Source organism: Zophobas morio, unplaced genomic scaffold (assembly GCF_036711695.1).
Source record: "Zophobas morio isolate AGI-343-1 ecotype UQ-CSIRO unplaced genomic scaffold, CSIRO_AGI_Zmor_V1 ptg000023l, whole genome shotgun sequence".
In the NCBI taxonomy this organism is placed as follows: Eukaryota; Metazoa; Arthropoda; class Insecta; order Coleoptera; family Tenebrionidae; genus Zophobas; species Zophobas morio.
Window position 1 is genome coordinate 4,464,818 of NW_026972128.1, and position 17,613 is coordinate 4,482,430.

General features: G+C 34.1%; 2 protein-coding genes and 1 long non-coding RNA gene across 3 annotated transcripts in view; 1 reads left to right on the forward strand and 2 right to left on the reverse strand.

Annotated features, from left to right (window-relative positions):
• Positions 1-15,673, reverse strand: part of LOC135134526 (uncharacterized) — a 246,507-nt gene extending 230,834 nt beyond the window's left edge. The window contains exon 1 of the long non-coding RNA XR_010281334.1: positions 15,602-15,673. This is a non-coding gene — a long non-coding RNA (uncharacterized LOC135134526). The remainder of the gene's footprint in view (positions 1-15,601) is intronic.
• On the forward strand, positions 2,088-8,449 carry LOC135134522 (long-chain fatty acid transport protein 4-like). Its single transcript, XM_064063225.1, has 9 exons — positions 2,088-2,423; positions 2,479-2,582; positions 3,575-3,725; positions 3,773-4,010; positions 4,061-4,497; positions 7,319-7,514; positions 7,563-7,911; positions 7,959-8,049; positions 8,096-8,449. The coding sequence occupies exons 1-9, from the start codon at positions 2,421-2,423 to the stop codon at positions 8,405-8,407; spliced, it is 1,881 nt and encodes a 626-aa protein (XP_063919295.1). The 5' UTR covers positions 2,088-2,420; the 3' UTR covers positions 8,408-8,449.
• LOC135134521 (Bardet-Biedl syndrome 2 protein homolog) lies at positions 8,441-14,158 on the reverse strand. The gene is made up of 9 exons (XM_064063224.1): positions 13,838-14,158; positions 11,913-12,326; positions 11,683-11,865; positions 9,929-10,151; positions 9,628-9,872; positions 9,393-9,575; positions 8,961-9,332; positions 8,745-8,908; positions 8,441-8,690 (listed from the first exon to the last, which is right to left on the reverse strand). Exons 1-9 carry the CDS (start codon positions 13,961-13,963, stop codon positions 8,441-8,443), a joined length of 2,160 nt encoding a protein of 719 aa, XP_063919294.1. The 5' UTR covers positions 13,964-14,158.
• Positions 15,674-17,613: the final 1,940 nt, after the last annotated feature.

Genomic DNA, 17,613 nt, shown 5'->3' on the forward strand with positions numbered 1-17,613 from the left:
TGATTAATAGAATAGTAATCATAATATCCTTTGGATCGTAAGTCATGACGACCAAAATGAAAAAAATTGTAAACAATAACTGTGATTTTTTTCGGTCAAAATGCAAGAGATATGTGATGCTGGTGAAGCTGCTGTGCTGAATTTGTTGCCTCGTAAATTAAATTTGTTTATGTATTTCTCTCCCTAGGGAGCAAATATTCTATCTCTACCTAGAGAGCAAATGTTCTATTTCTCTCCAGATTTTGCGGTCATGAAAAACGACTTTTACTCCCGCGAGTGCAAAAGATTTTTTTAACACAGCTAAATTGGCAACATTGTAATCTAAAGATCATGATAATTTTTCATCATAAATGGCCATGACGAAATTAAAAGTAAAAATATGTGACAGTACAAGGTCTCTTCCGTGGTGAACAGGGACTCCATCAAGCAACCACATATCCCGAATCAATTGTAATGGCAAATTTTCCATTATAATTTGAAGCTTTTCATTAAAAAAAAAATGAAAATGTTCACATCATCGACACTATTAGGGAAAATAAATGGTCTATTCCAGCCCAAATGTTAACTGAAAATTTTCGTCGGTGACGGTTTTGACGCATATCGTGAAGATTTTCTGCGGACCAATAATGATGATTATTGTGCATGAGTAATGATTACTGAAAATCCCTTCTCTGGTGAATGTAGCTTCCCTGTTCACAAAACGTATCGAGTAAAATTTGAACCTTCTTCCACTTTTTGTAAAGACAGTAATCAACACTTCTAACAGCGACATCTTTTCCTAACGCTTATTATAATCAAGTATAGTGGTAAGGATGATAATGCTTACTCTTCAGTACCTATGAACTAATGTAGGACCAATGCCGACATGACCTGTTTTTGTTAATGATACTAATTTCAAGCTGCTCGTTTGCGACTTCCAGAACTGCTCCATCAGTTTCCGGATTACGCAGCGTTCTTGACAGTCCATAGTCTCTATTAAACATATGAGGTTTTAAGCAACCCTTCACATGTAAGCGCTGGTCAACTCTCTGGAACATGTTTTTATCAAATCCTTGACGGTCTGAATAAATTTGTGCATATTGTCTTGCAGCTCGGCTAAAATTCATGTCACATCGATCAAGGACTAAATATCACAATATTTCGTAAAGGAAAAGGAATTACAAACTATAAGATTACATTTTCAACAAACAATGGCGTTTGATACTTTTACTGACAGTTGCTTATTTTTACAAATATTGTTCGCTGTTTAGCAACCACACATGATATCGTTGTTGCACCTCGATGCTATACTAAATCGTTTTTTTTTACGTTTTTTGCAATATCTTTTAGATAGGTTAATGTTGCGTTTTTAATTATTAGAAGTAGAAGATCTGCACAACCTAACTCAAACGTACTAATTGGAATGTAAATTGCATCGTAGTTTTTACTTTCCAATACACACCGGAAACCAACGGTATGTTATGTATGTATTCTTTTAAGGGGCTGTATCTTTGCAGTGGAACCATAATGACCTCGAAAGTCCTGTGTCAGTTGTTGGTTTTTAGATACTGATTAACGTACTAAACAGTTAGTGCACCCTTTTGAACAGCCTGTACATATGCAGTTATTTTTTTTTTACGGTCCAAGACCATGAGGACCAAGTTACATCAGTTTTCAAATAAAACAAAAAAAAAACGCGGTGAAATCGGTTCATCCATTTGAGAGCTACGGTACCATAGACAAACACACAGTGATCAAATTTATAAGACCCCAGTTTTTGCGTTGGAGTGAAAAATAAGTAGAATGATAACAATTTTATGTACGGTTGTATAATGTACAAGTGTTTTTACAGAATGCATAGACAAATGTAGACGATTAAAAAACACAAATCCTTTGATTTACATATTTTTTCGACGTATTGTTTTTTGTGTATACTTAAGTATTTTGTCGCTTTGCATTTTAAATCGAGTCAACGTCTGTCTGAAAAAACCGAGGCTAAGTGATTTCCAGTCTAATAAAATTTTACTGTTATAAACACTGTTAAAATGCACGATTGGTTCATTTTCCATTGTTACGAATAAAATTGCAGTAAACTAGTATGTGATTTTTTGAGAATTCAGTCAGATCTCGTATTTTCGAATAGCTCATTTCTCGCTTGAAATTAGTGAATCAATCACAAACAGTTTACTCTTATATACTACATACATTGAAATATTTGCACTCGTGATAATATCGGCTTGATCAATCATCCACAATACCCAACTTGTTCGGAACGAGTCGACGGTGACCGACTTCATTACATCACGCTCTATGTACCATGCGAACTTGCGAACACACTCTTATTAGTTTATTGAATCTTTAACAGTTCATAGGTTGTTAAGTAATAGTGTGATGAGTGTATCAGCGGTACTAAATAGGTATTTATACAACAAACCTTGAAAATGGTAACCTATGCATAAAGAAATCATCAAACAACATAAAAACTTGCCTTGTTTTCAGATCTTTACGATTTTGCCGCTAATTTTATCGACAGTTTTTCTGCTCACGAATAAACGGTACAGATGGCTTTATATTCTGTACAAGACTTTAGGACGTGATATACGGTGAGTACTTTTTTTAACTAGTTTATTTATAACATACGGGTAAGAGTGTCACGTTGCGCTATTACGTCTCTGAAGTTTCTTAACATTTATTACTTAATTGTTAGGTTTCGGCTAACGCACTGGCAATTTTAAATTGGAACTTATCTTCATGTTTTTATTCAAGGTTTAAATTACGAGAGACGCTTGTCTGCATATTTCTATTAAAATCGAAACACACTCATCAAAAACCAACATTTTTTTAATCTATTGTGTACTATATCCGTCCTTATCTGTTTTCATTATATCTATTCTTTGACCTCTGTGATAATGTAACTATTGTGGAAGAATGTAACAAAGTCCAAAACACAATTGTAACAATGAATGTGCATAAAAACATTTCGTTAATTCCTTAATTTGGTCGATATCTGAATAATGAATGGTAATAATTTGCGTCAATTTAGAAAAAAATCAGTTGCCTGACAAATAACGACCGAGATAATGGAAGTAAACACAATGACAATTTATTAAAATGCTTGTATAAACGGAAGAACGTTACGGCTGGAAAAAAACTTAATTGAGATATTATTTTATCATATGATTCAAAAGTGACTGCTCGATTATTCATTGGCTGTATACAAAACACGGGTTTTATATTTGTACCACTTGTGAGACGTATTCTGATTAATAATGTTTATCGGGGAAAGAAATATTGGATTACTCGGCCTAGGAACTTCTCCCATGCATTCAATTTCTTGTTTTTTACTACCGATTCCGTCTATCTTTTGCGAGTCTTTCTTCCCTTTGTCTGTTAGCGATTTTGTTAAATTTTGAGTATACTTTAAGGCTAGCAAGTAAATTGTTAATTCAGTTTTCTTCTTCATCCTCACCCAAATTTTGATGGCATCTCCTCAAGAGCTTTCTAAGTAAATCTTTTTTAAACTGTGTCAACCCATTATTTTTATTTTTATTACATGTACTTATTTGTTATGACATAAAATTGTTCTGAATTTCAGAGCAGGAATAAGATTTACTTTCGTTAATTTCTACCTATGGCGGTACCAACAAACTAGGCAAACCGTACCCAAACTCTTCACAAAACTCGTCTCGAAACATCCAAACAAAGCAGCTTTCTACTTCGAAGACGAAGTGTGGACATTCCAAGACGTAAGAAAAATTCTTGTGACAAAATTGCCCTTAAACCCAACTTCCAGGTAGAAAAATACAGTAACAAAGTAGCGCACTACTTTAAGAAGGAGGGCTTCCAAAGAGGAGACACTGTGGCCCTTTTGCTCGAAAACAGACCTGAATACGTATGCATATGGCTCGGTTTAGGCAAAATTGGGGTCGTTACAGCCCTGATCAACCACAACCTTGTTGCCGATCCGTTAGTACATTCGATAAATGTGTCGTCTGCCAAGGCTGTGATTTATGGAGCTTCGTTAAAGAAAGGTACCACGACAACATTTTTGGCAGTTAATTGTACTAGTGTAGTGTTGTAGGAATCAAAGATATTTGTAGCAGGATAACAAATACAAAGTTGTACGAATTGGGTGAGCAAAAAGATCGTACTGAAGTGTTGGATGGTTCTGTGGATCTTAGTAGACAGTTGGAGAAGCAGTCGGATGCCTCCCCTGTTAAAGATTTAGAGAAAGGAGTGCCTCAAGATAGGCTAGTGTTTATTTATACATCGGGTACTACAGGACTTCCGAAAGCAGCTGTTATCACAAATATGAGATATTTGTTTATGGCGTTGGGTCTTCATTACATGACGGCACTCGAAGAGGATGATATTGTCTACGACCCTTTACCACTCTATCATAGTGCTGGTGGGATAGTAGGGATCGGACAGTCTGTTGTTAGAGGAATTTCGGTGGTCATTAGGAGGAAGTTTTCTGCTTCTAACTTCTGGAACGATTGTGCCAAGTATAAGTGCACGGTGAGTTTTTTTTATTTCTTTGACGTATTCAATGTTGAACTATCTGTCATTATTCTTCTATTGTGAATATAGTTAATTTCGTGTCAAGGATTAACACTATTTATTTCCATTTTTATCTGAGCATAATCGAGTCCATCGGGCAACTTGCCACTTCTTGACGTTTCATGACCACAAAGGTACAAAAAACTGGTCTCCCGTTTCCGTCTGTCTGTGTCGATTTTTCTTAGACAGATAATCTCCGAAACTACTCGACCGACTGTTGTCAAATTGTGCATATATATTAGGACTATCATGTACATGCTAAAACGCTAACCAAAATTTGGCTCATCATCCCCATCACCAATGGGATGACGTCATCTCTAAAATTTAAAGCAATAAATTTGTTTTAATTTTATTAAATAAGATACTTCTGCACTTGTGTGTTTGAATCCGTGTTGAATTTTCACCCTATACATCCAGATTTAAAAAAAAATCAAAATTGTATAACAACATAGGTTATCGAAATCAAGGTAAATCGTTAATCAAAATTTATTGATTTATCCCGTTTTATGACGTCATCTGAAAATTTTGCCGAATAAATCTTTTCTGAAATATGTACAGTATTCTATACTTGTGGTTGATCACTGCACTCATAATTTTTAGAATTACTTATACAGATAACTCAAAAAATTAATGAATGAAGCAATTTATTTTATTAATTAAATGAATTGGGGAATACTGTTATTGTTAATATTACACTGCATCTATAAATTGATATCCTATAGCTATCGAAATTGCAAAAATGTTGACGACGTCGTCACAAAATTTTAAGTGGAAAAATTTACTTGAAACAAACGCGTAACACGCTTCTTTACATTTACTTTAATATTACATACGTCTCTTTATTTTAACTTATTATTATAAAAAAATCAAATACTGCAATTTTTAGAAAAATCTGGATTTATTGTAGTATATTTCAGGGCTTCAGGGGCAAGCGAAGTTGTCGAAATTATCCTTCGACTAGTTTTTTATTTTATTTTCAAGACACTTTTTTTTTTGTTTTCGCGTGTAATAAAGCAGTTTTGCATTTTTTTTTTTTTTTGCAACTGCGTATTCAAGTTTAGCATATTTATTCTTCTATTATTAGCTTGTATTTTTCTATTGTTTGAAGTTTTTATTTCACATTATTGTTTCACACGTGAATTTTTCGTGTAAAATGCTGTCTTTGTTTTGGCTTTTATATTTATTGTTACATAATGCAAAAATACAAATTGTCGTTTTACCTTAGTTCTAAATTCTAATCAAGGAGAACATCCTACTTTTTCGTTCTACACACAACAGGAAAAACATGAAATTTAAATTGAACTTTTGTATACAAAAAATGTAGCTAATATAAAATTTACCTATTAAATATTTTTTCTGCGAAATAGAATTATAAATTAATGCATGCCACATTTTTGAACATAAATTACAACAATTAACTTCATTATTCCTGTATTTCGTTTTGATAGCTTTGTAGCCTACGTTCTAAATTAGTTCTAACGATTCTTTGTGTTCTCGATAAACCAGTTTCTTTTTAATTTATCCCTTTAAATATTTCACACATTAATTTTTTATTAAGTACTTATAATAAATATGTGAACAGAACAACAATAAAATCAAACATACAACTAAGTAGAAAATTCTGCGTTTGTGTTACTAGGACAGACTTCAAAAGTTAATTTACCAGTTAGTTTAATGTTTACCGTGTAAGTAATTACACCATGAAAACAAAAAGTGTATGCAGAATATTGGAAACTAATTTATGGTTATGTTACAAAAAATACTAGACTGTGCTGTGTTTTAATTAAAATTAAGGAAGTTAGCAATTAAAGTTATAATAAATAATGCAGTTTTCGATTTTCTGGCTTATATTTTTGAAATCAGTTGATCTTGTCGTGTTGCTGTGTCTTGGTTGTTCACTTCGTTTTTCTATAAAAATTTTAAAATGCTAGTGTTTATTATTTTTCCATGTGTCTCATTGCAACGATTATCTTAATTAAGTACTGCTATTATTCTTCGTTACTTGATCGTTATATGTATATTATCGTAGGTTTAGGTCTGTTTTTTTCTCAACATTACTTAGGTTTATTTTTGTTTGACGTTATTATCAATCACAACTATCAAAATGGAGACCTACGTTGTGTAAAAAAACAACTGGCAGTATTTTCAGATATTTGTGATAAAACAGCTAAGAAAGAGCATAAATAAGAACAAACAAAACACGGAAACAGAGAAACCTCTTTATAAATGTTAATTTTTAATGCAAAATCGTATTTAACACTTAAATAAAATCTGAGTTAAAAGCAGAGTGAAGACATCATCATCTCTCATACGTTAAGGTAGGAAGGGTTTTGTTGAACCAAAGAATGTTTCTAGATGATACGGTCAAAGCAAACGACTTTTAATTTTAATCTTCCCCAAAGGGTAATTTCTGAACATGAAATCTTAAATTAATTTATAGCTCTAAGAACTAGCGAACATACACGTCCAAGTAAAATATAAAACTTGAATTTTGTAAATAAACGCTAATGACAATCGGTTCGTTTTAAGTAGTAGCGTTTTAAATTAACAAAACATCCAATAAACAGTTTCTTGTTAATCTCCTATCGTTTACAAAATTAATTAGCAACGTGGGATCAATCTGGCAACATTATAAGCCTTAATAACAGTTTATCATAATCTAAAACAATATCGCGATTGATGAATTCTCTCTAACAGATAAATAAAAACATGCATTTGTAATCACGTTTAATTTTTTTAAATCTTTAAAATAATTCTTGTTAATTCTTTCTACTTTTAGGTAGCTCAATACATCGGCGAAATATGTCGCTACATCCTGTTAGCCCACACCAAAGACAAAGAAGTCATATCTCACTCCGTCAAAAAAATTATAGGAAATGGTCTAAGACCCCAAATTTGGAAACAATTCATCAACAAATTCAATGTTAAACAAGTATACGAATTCTACGGTGCAACCGAAGGCAACTCTAACTTAAGTAAGTACTTTAGAACCACTTAGACGCTTAACAACCTTCATCTTTTAGTCAACATCGACAGCAAAGTCGGTGCCGTAGGTTTCATTCCAAGATACGCCACCTTTCTGTACCCCGTAACCCTTATCAAGTGCAACGAAGCCACAGGAGATCCAATCCGAGGAAGCGATGGCTTTTGCATGAGCTGCAAACCTGGCGAAGTCGGAATTTTGCTGGGCAACGTCAACGCGAAGAAAGCCATCAATGAATTCACCGGATACGCTGACAAGAAAGCCACCCAAAAGAAACTAATCGAGAACGTGTTCAAAAAAGGGGATCTCTACTTTAACTCAGGCGATGTTTTGGTACAAGACGAGCTGGGGTACTTTTACTTCAAGGATAGAACTGGGGATACTTTTAGGTTGGTACTTGTGAAAAAATGCAAGATTTCTAATCAGAAATTTTTAGGTGGAAGGGCGAAAACGTCGCCACTTCTGAAATTGAGGCTGTTATTAGTAACGTGGTTAACTTGAGTGATGCTGTGGTGTATGGTGTTGAGGTAAGAGTGCCGTTGTTATACCATCTGTTCTGATTTCTTCTTCCAGATACCCGGTACCGAAGGTCGTGCTGGTATGGCAGCTATTGTCGACACCACGGATAGTTTAGACATGGCGAAACTTTGTAAAGGTTTGAAAGAGAATCTACCTTCGTACGCCATCCCATTGTTTGTAAGGGTGATGACTGCGGTGCCTTTGACTGGTACTTTCAAGTTGAAGAAAACCGATCTTCAACAAGATGGTTTCAACATACAAAAAATCAAAGATAAATTGTTCCTATATGATGCTAAAAACGTAACATACGTACAACTAAGTAATGAAAAATACGATGACATTATGAGTGGAAAGATCAGACTTTGAGTAGATTTTTTTTAATAAATTTTATTACTGTTGTTACATTTCTCCGGTTCGGATGATTTTTAAAAGACCTTCGATGTTGTTGTTTTTGATAGCTTGTCTGCAGTAGTTTATCATATTAGCGGAGTTTGGTCCCACTCTGAGTCGTGACGCTTTTTGAATGATGGAGTTGATGGTCTTCATTGTTTCTAAACCTTCGTTGTAGTTGTGTAGACGGATGTTGTAGCTACTGATTAGTTCTTTATTGAGTTTGTTGAGTTCGTTGTAGTATTTTGGCATCTCTTGTCTGAAACCATTGAGACATCAAAGTACGTAAATGTAGCACAGTGAAGACACCTACAAGTCGTTCAGTCGACTATCTTCGGCTCTTATCACATATGCTCGAATCTGCCCTAAACGATCTGCCACATCTGTTCCTAACCTCAGACGAGCATCTTGAATTTCGCCCAACTTCTCCATACAAATCGTCAAGTTTTCTTCTTCTTTTGGAAACGACGCTTTTGACTGTGGACTCAATTTTTAACACCATAAAGCAAATATTTGTGAAAAAACTCACCTGTAAATTCTCAATTTTCAAAAATGTAGCCACAGATTGTACCAAATCAGCCGCAAGGGACATCTTCTCCGTATAAAAAACAGTCTTTCCTGAAACGTCAAACGACATAGTGAGTTCAGACTTATCTCTCAAACACTTTAAATGCACTTTGAGCGTAGGTCCATTCTCGGCCTCGATATCATTTGCCAAAAGAAAATTCTGATTGATCCACATACAGATTCTCTGGAGTCTCTCATTTATTTTGATCTCTACAAAGCTATCTAACTGTTTTGAAGTCGTTTTTCTTAGAAGCGAATACATAGAGAAGCGCGGGAGCTGTCTTGTGATTTCGAAAACGTGGAACTGGACGCTGTTAGTGTAACCCACGAGAGCCTAAATGCCAAAGTTAGCTTTCGTTTTGAGTAAAAGATTAATATGAAACTTTATTACTACCTTGATGTGAATGTCAACAGGTGCATCCCTCGGTATAGACAATGGAATCAACAAATCAGAACTGAGTTTCGAGTTTGGGGGGTGCACAACATGCGTTTCCCCCTTGAAGATTCCTTCAGCAAAGATAACAACAGCTTTGATGACGGTAGTGTTGTTAGTCGAAACGTAAATCTCCACTTGATTCTGAAAAAGTGTTTCAGACGTATTTTTATTTATATAGAGTACGTTGTCTTACAGATTTTGAGTCTTCTTCGCTCGTCGCAATCCCAATCTGCAACCTAGTATTAGCAGGAATCACCCCATTGTTTTCGTAACTCTCCATCTGATTGATCGCGTTCTCGTTATACTTCGTGTTATTGTCGTAGTGTTTCAGTTCTAAAAGTAGAGCTTGTTTTCTCGCTAGCAATTCTCTGACGGTCTCTTGCTCTAGGCCAGATCCGGGAGGTGTTGACAATGATTTTGTCGTAGTGTACCCTCGGACTTTGGAAGTTTGTTTATTTGGTGTGTATGCTGTATACTTTCAAGGTAAAACTTACCTTCTCCTTCACAGGAGGCACAAATGATGTCAGTTTTTCCAATCGAACGGTAGTCACCTTCTACTACTCCAGAAATTCCCGTGCTCATAGTGTCTTTGAATAAGACTTCTCCGGTTTTGATGGAACGACAGTCGATTTTGCCGTTGGACCAGCCGGTGATTAGTTGGGTCGAACCTTGGCCCAGCAGGTCGTAGTTTTGCATGGATATGGAAAAGTGCTTGGACTAAAAAACAGCAAAATATTCAAACTGTTGTAAAATGGTGGTAATCCTTTATTTCATTTTTTTATGTTTATAATATTTTTTTATCAACTTAATCGCCATTTGTCATGAATTGAAAAAAATGTTTCAGACTAATTGTACGTACTATTTATAGTCGTAGAATCCAAATCTGTACTAAAAAGTAGGGGCTACTATTTAAGATTTCAAAGTATCCCCCCGCCCCACATCCAAGGAGTATGACAGAAAAACTAATTTTATCACCATTTTATTTCCCCCATGGAATGATGAAATTTTGATTCTAAATATTTTACGTAGAATGCATATTTTTCAAGATATTTGAAAGTTTCAGGTTAAAAAAAATCACCCTGTATAATAAGGCCTCGCAACTTTAACTGAAACACCATGTATATACGTATACATTTTTTGGGTTTTTAACTTCATATAGACAGGTTATTGTAAACAGAAATAAAATGTACAAAATTAAATTCTACGATCTGTATCAGAACCTATGTAACGAACTCATTCGAAACTTGATGACATCATCTTGAAAATGTATTGTATAAATCTTTGTTGAAAATTATGTTTCGAGATGCACTGATGTTTGCTGTTGCTAGTAATGCCAAAAGTTGACGACTTTATCATAAAGTTTGTTAAGAAATGCTCCTGAAATATACAGGATCGTATGTTCTTTTACCCTGTCATTTAATAATTCAACCCTTTTGGTTTCATTGTGTAAGGGTTACAATAAAAATATATATAAACAATAATATAAAGGATAATGAAAGATTGACATTATTTTAGTAAAGAAACTGATGACATTCCAAAACATTTTTAAATAAATATAAAATTTTATATATGTCTTGAAGTGAAATTTTATGTTATTTAAATATATAAACCCAATCATCTTTTTAAATTTTTAAGAAACAATCCGTTAATTTTTTTTATTTATTTCAAAAACAGCGTTTCTAATTTCTCTGAAATTCATAGAGTAGTATAACATAAAATTTTTATCTTTACAAAAAAATTAATAAATGAATATGACCAATTTTTATATTATAATTTCATTTAATAATTTGCTACAAAATTTATTTAGATCCATATCAGAACTTGGAAAACATTTTTATGTGTTCTTGTTATTACAGTGACATAAAAAGTTTTTGAGGTATAATTTGTATATAGATCACGTAAACATACCCAGAGAACCCCAAAACCTGAAAATTTATCGAAAATTTTACCTCACTTTAATTACATCTCCCCCTCCCCGAATATTAAAAACATCTCTTAGAAAATATTACTTAAGATAAGAAAAATAAATTCATAAGCAAGATTTTGGTTACTAACTAAATTTGTGACTAATAAAATTGTTATTTATGAAGTATATCCGTTTCCTATAAGATTATAATATAAAATTGTAGCAGATTACATTTTACAGACACAAATTCTTGTCACGTATTCCACCATGATTCATGTTATATGTCTATATTTGTCAGTTCAAATTCTCAAGAAACGATAACCAAACCTAAAGAAATCGTACCTTGACCCTCCACAGACGAACATCCTGTTCGTACACCCCAACCGTTCCGTTCGAAACCGAATACGCGAATCTATTTTCCGGCAAAACTGCTAAACCAGTCACCACTTCCGTTTCCACATGCTCTGCTATAATCTGGTCACCTTTAAAAACACGAATATTGAAATCTTCCGAGCTCACGATCAACTAAAATCAAAGAAAACATTACCGGACCACAACCCTTCAACTCCTACCTCATTCGAACCATCCTTGTTATAGTCCATCAAGATAAGCGACGTCACAACATCCCCCACAGCCGTCCAGAAAATCTCGTTCCCTTGATGGTCATACCCATGCACCGACGAATTCCCCCCAACCATCAGAATCTGGTTTTTGGAGTCCTTGAAAGTACCCATGGTAATGGCCTTTACACCGTCTGGACACTCTGTGTAGAAGACGTCTTTGTTGTCATGGACATGGTAGGCTAGAATGTGAGTTTCTGTGCCTATAATTAGGATGTCTTTGTCGTCGTCTGGGAGTAGGACTCCTGCTGCTAAAGCGGAGATTGACTGGTTGATGTTGAGGGTGGCGATTTCGCGATTGGATTCCGACCAGACGATTCGTCCGACTATGTTAGGGTTTTTGCGGTGAGGACTGTGGATCAAGATCTGAAAACAAAGTAGAAATAATGTACGGACAATTTACAGATACAATGATTCGTAAGAAAAAATCTGAAACTATACATGAAACAAAATGCAGTACACAGAAATAGTAATATCGGAAGTGCAAAATTTCTGAAAAAGGGTTTGATGCTTTTGAGGAACTAATTCCCCATCATAAATATATGGGACATGCAGAGTTAGAATATTTAGAGCTTTAAAAACTGATCCTTTTTTTTTTGATATGCACTAGAATTATGTCCCCACTCTAATAATGATGTTCTTGATATAATGCCATGAGAGTGTCCATGATATAAATGTTTTACAATCGCTAGCTAAATAAATTCCTTATTGGCATTTCCAATGTATAACAAGTTTTTGCCAGTCTATTACATAGATGATTTATACTCGTATGTTCTAAAAATATGGAATCGGTTCAAGAGCAACTGAGTTTATATTTCTAAAAACACACATTTTGTTTTTTCGTTATTGACTACTAGCTTGTTATGCTCAACCCAAGTGATTAATTTAGCATAAACATTTTTCAGCTGTTTAAGTGTTAGAACGAATTAACAAGTTCGTGTCATCCACGTAAGAAATAACAAAACTGTCTGATGGTCCTAAAACTGAACCTTGAGGAGCGCTCAGACGGATACATTTTTTTCATGACATAATAATGTGAAGTTGAATTTGTTGTTGTATATTCATTAAGTAGCTATTGAACAAGTTTAGTACTACAACCTTCACATTACATTTTGTGGTTTAGATAATCAAAATTTTTGGTGAAATTTGCTTAAAAACACCAGGAGTTGTTTAACTTTTTTCATAATCTGATATTATCAAACTTTAAAATCATGCAAAGCTGTGTCCACACTTTTTTTCAGATAATAAGTTATTTATTGTACGATTTGACTAGGTGTTCACCGACAATCAGCTCAATTATTTTCAATAAGTTTGAGCAAAATTTGATGGCTCTGTAATTGGCAATATTATCCAGAGACCCTTATTTTTTGTACCTACTTAGAGGAATTACCTTTTTAAGCCTAGTCAGAAATAGGTCTACTTCTATAGATAAATTAACGATATGTGTGAGAGGCTCAACCTGGGATCGATTTTTTTAATAAAAGATTTAAAGTATGATTGCCCATTCTTGGTTAATTTTTAATAGAAACTTACAATGAAGGTCGGAATTAAGGAGAGTAGTTTTAAAAGTGACGGACGTCACAGCTATAAGACGTCACTAAAATTTTTCTAAAATGGAAACCCCTCTTCAGACAAAAAGGAAGTGTCAATGGTAAAATTATACACTTTTAGAAAAATCATAATTCGCAGAAGTAACTTCCTTCATGACCTAAACTATTGATTTTGAAACTACTGTAGTGTTTATGTTATAACTCTTGACATTTTGTTCGTAATCTTTATTAAAGTTGGATATGTCTAGTTAAACTAATGATGTAGTATTACAGAGAGGTGATCATACAAACACAAATAAATAAATGAAGTGCTTGGTCTTTTTGTACCTTGTCGGCTGTGGTTGCGGCCGTCAGACAGGGGTGGGTTCCATCATACTTTCCAATAGTGACGAGACCAGGGACGAGTTTGTAATTTAATTCGAGGGTGAAAACGGGCCGTATTAGTTTGTCCATTGGTGATGTACGGAGTTTTCTTGCACATCAGTACATAATAATCGGGTTTGTGGTGTGCGGACATGGTGGTAACTACGTTGTGTGGAGATACAAACAAATGGGCTTTATTGATTATTTTGGTCTGCAGGTCCCGCTATCTCTTGAAGCTGAGATGTGGTTTTATTTTATTGAAATAAGTAGAAATAAAAGTTAAAAATCTACAACGAAATTACATGGAATTTTTATGATGTAATTACAGTGTAGGTAAAAAAAGTTCCTACATGTAGAGGGTTCACATGAGAAATTTATTTAAATATTTTCTACTTCTACTTATGTTTCTTTTTAGAAATTCAATTAAAAGAGAAAAACTATTTATCTGTTTTTGACTACACATTTTTAAAATAATTACAGTATTTTACTAAAGTACCATATTTTTAGTCAACGTTTCTACGTTGCTCATCAAGATCATACTTTTGAAACAAGGTCTATTAAGTCAATTCTTGAAATGACGTCACCAATTTCCCATTGCGGTGAGTACATTTCTAAAGAAAACAACACAGCATTGAAGCAATTCAAAGACAAAGAAAGGAATGGTCTGACGCTGGTGCAAGATCTTTTAAGGAAAAACTGGTCTCGAATAGAGGAAATAACATTCTGGAACGTGAAACAGAATTGCTCACTTCGTTCATGAGCTAAAACACACTATAATCGAACAGGTTGGCGACCCTTTATCTTCAATTTTTAAACAGAACGAACCATGGGACATGAAAAATACAGATGGAAGCTAATTTAGTAAAAACTGACATTTGGTACAATGTAAGGGGAAGAGGATATGAAAAGGCAGTCTTTTAGAACTTACATGAATTTGCCAAAAAACAACTTAATCCGGAATGCCGTAGACCTTGACGACTGGCGGTTACTAAAATGCATTTATACTCTCAAATGAAGCATGGACGTATAAAATGGGTCTTCTGTGCAACGAATCGCAAGAAAAAAATCTAAAATGACACAAGAGGGAAAGGGTTTCACTATTTTGCAGCCGAGTTGTTGGAAAAATGGAGTTTTTTCATTTATAATCATGTAGTAGTATAGTAACAATCTTTTTTTTTATTATTTTTTTTTAATAATAATGAAAAAACTTTCAGAGTTTAAATAATATATTTGTAGTCACTGCTACACGTGTTTCGGTACACAGTACCGTCTTCAGGCAGAAGAGAAACTGGGTTTTTACAGAGCTATTCCTGAATTTATACCTGATTTAACAATAGTGTTTACAAATTTATGTTAAGTAGGGGAGATTTGTTTATTTCGGTTTGGTCGTTCATTAGTGCATTTAATCTATTGTACCTATTTATTTCCAGACATTCTAACGCGTTTAATTTTGCGCCTTTATTTTCTATGTGTAAAATTTTGAATTCGTCGTTGAAATTATGCTGTTCTTGGATAAGAAATAAATAGGTACAATAGATTAAATACACTAATGAACGACCAAACCGAAATAAACAAATCTCCCTTACTTAACATAAATTTGTAAACACTATTGTTAAATCAGGTATAAATTCAGGAATAGCTCTGTAAAAACCCAGTTTCTCTTCTGCCTGAAGACGGTACTGTGTACCGAATCACGTGTAGCAGTGACTACGAATATATTATTTAAACTCTGAAAGTTTTTTCATTATTATTAAAATTAATATGGAGTTTAAACACGTATCAGCCTCATCAATACAAACATAGTGACAATCATAAAAATGAAAATCAAGAATTATTTGGACAATGAACATTTGGTTTGGCTCATAATAGGTTTATAAAGTATGAACGATCTTTTCAACTCAGTTTATCTTATTAGTTTTTTTTATAGTTACTGCAATATGCCGATTTAATAATTAAGTTTCGCCCCGAAAAAAAAACAAACACCGCGAAACCGCATTTGAAAAATAAAACCATACATGTTTAGAGTACCTATTTAACGCACTTTGTGGACTACCACCTTTAGGTTGGACGGCAACGCATTTTTGGAAGGTCATTCATTTAGTTTGTAATTTTACCAAAGAGCGTTTTTTGAAACAAAATGAAATCGCATTTGACACCACGGTCCCTCCAACGAATATAATTAGTAACCATTTTATAATCTGAAACATTGTAAAACTATTGACACGTGTGTCAACTCGTCAGTTTAGTTTCACTGTTTGTAACTTCAAGATTCACGTTCAGTTTTTAAACCGTTCATGATCCTAACGCAATTTTATATCAACAGTGTAAATGTTCACGTAATATACGTGGCGGAAATTCAATTATGTCAGCTAAACTTATTTTAATACCGACATCGAAAGTTGCATGATTTTCCTTGAGTTATTATATTATTTACATTTCATAACACCTCTCTTGAGATTTAAAATATTTCAGTTATGGTAGTTAAACGACTAAATCTTGATCTATTGTGAAAATTATCATCAGTTAAACTAATATCATCGTTTGTTTATTTTGTATCACATGGATGGGTTATTTTCGTACAGCTTGAATCTGAACGTTTATTCTCAAATTAAGCCGCTTCCAAGCGAAGCGTTTCCGAGACTACCTTATTTTGACTTTGACCATATTTAATATATGCCTGCTGTGTTTATTTTAAAGGTGCTTCGTTTTATATGATGTGAGGATTCGATAAACGCACGGAATCTCGTGGCAAAAGCAGAGTGTCGAGGCGGCACTCGGAGGGTTTTTTCTTCCCATTGTCATTGTTCATATAAATGTTTATTTGCAGTACCCGATTTGACCGCCAACAATTAGGTCACCTAGCGTGGTATTTTTTTATATACTGCCGTCGTTTAAATTTGTGGCACATCATCGTCATAACTTGAGTAGGACCATCCAGTTAAGATTTTTTTTTGTGTGGGTAAATTTGTTATATTCAAATGTTTGTCCTTTCAGACTTATTTCACAGCTTTTCCATCCCTAGGACGGAGGAATAAACGATTCGCTCTCCATATTTTGTTCTAAGTTCATTTTTCCACCCTTGGTTTACCACTTTGCATTTGAAAAAACACGACGTACAGTTCTATTTTTTGGTGACCAAATTTTAAGTTTTTCGCGGGTTTTATAATTTTGTGCACATGCCTCATTTTGGCAGGATTAAGTTAACACAGTACTTTCAGTTTTCGTTTTTTATGGTCATTATTTGTTACAAAGGGTCTACTTTTCTTATAAGTTTGTTTTTATAAGGTGGTTAAATGTAAAAATAACAAAATTTTTGTTTTACTTATTAACTAGATCGACAATTTTTATTGTCCCTTTGGCGACGCCGCTGGGACTTTCCAGCAACCTACCCATCATCTACTCGTGCTCTGCGGCTTTTCCTCCTCGTACAGCAAAATTAAAATACTTACCGTATTTGCATCACTATTATTATTACATTTTTCTCAAATTTCACGATGCACGTCTACGATGTTATTTTCTCTCGAGATACAAATCGCAGCTTTCAGCGTAACCATTCTACGTGTCGCAATGCAACAATAATTTAACATAAATTCTAAATTACAACGTCAGTCTGTCCTGCGGCTTATGATTTACGCTGACGCGAGAACCATGACATTTTCCGTCGGCTCACTGTCATTGTTTACTTCTTTTACACAACACCCGAAGAGCAGTGGCGTAACCGCATTTAAATAAAAAACCGA

What these genes read in the sequence shown, in the direction of transcription:
- LOC135134522 (XM_064063225.1), top strand. An exon ending in ACTTTAGGACGTGATATACG is followed by an intron (nt 2,583 to 3,574) that starts GTGAGTACTTTT and finishes TCTGAATTTCAG; the next exon opens with AGCAGGAATAAGATTTACTT. An exon ending in CGAAGGCAACTCTAACTTAA is followed by an intron (nt 7,515 to 7,562) that starts GTAAGTACTTTA and finishes TTCATCTTTTAG; the next exon opens with TCAACATCGACAGCAAAGTC.
- LOC135134521 (XM_064063224.1), bottom strand. Translation starts at nt 13,963, where the DNA reads ATGGACAAACTAATACGGCCCGTTTTCACCCTCGAATTAAATTACAAA. An exon ending in CCGCAACCACAGCCGACAAG is followed by an intron (nt 12,327 to 13,837) that starts GTACAAAAAGAC and finishes CTTTGTTTTCAG; the next exon opens with ATCTTGATCCACAGTCCTCA. An exon ending in TGCCTCCTGTGAAGGAGAAG is followed by an intron (nt 9,873 to 9,928) that starts GTAAGTTTTACC and finishes AAACTTCCAAAG; the next exon opens with TCCGAGGGTACACTACGACA.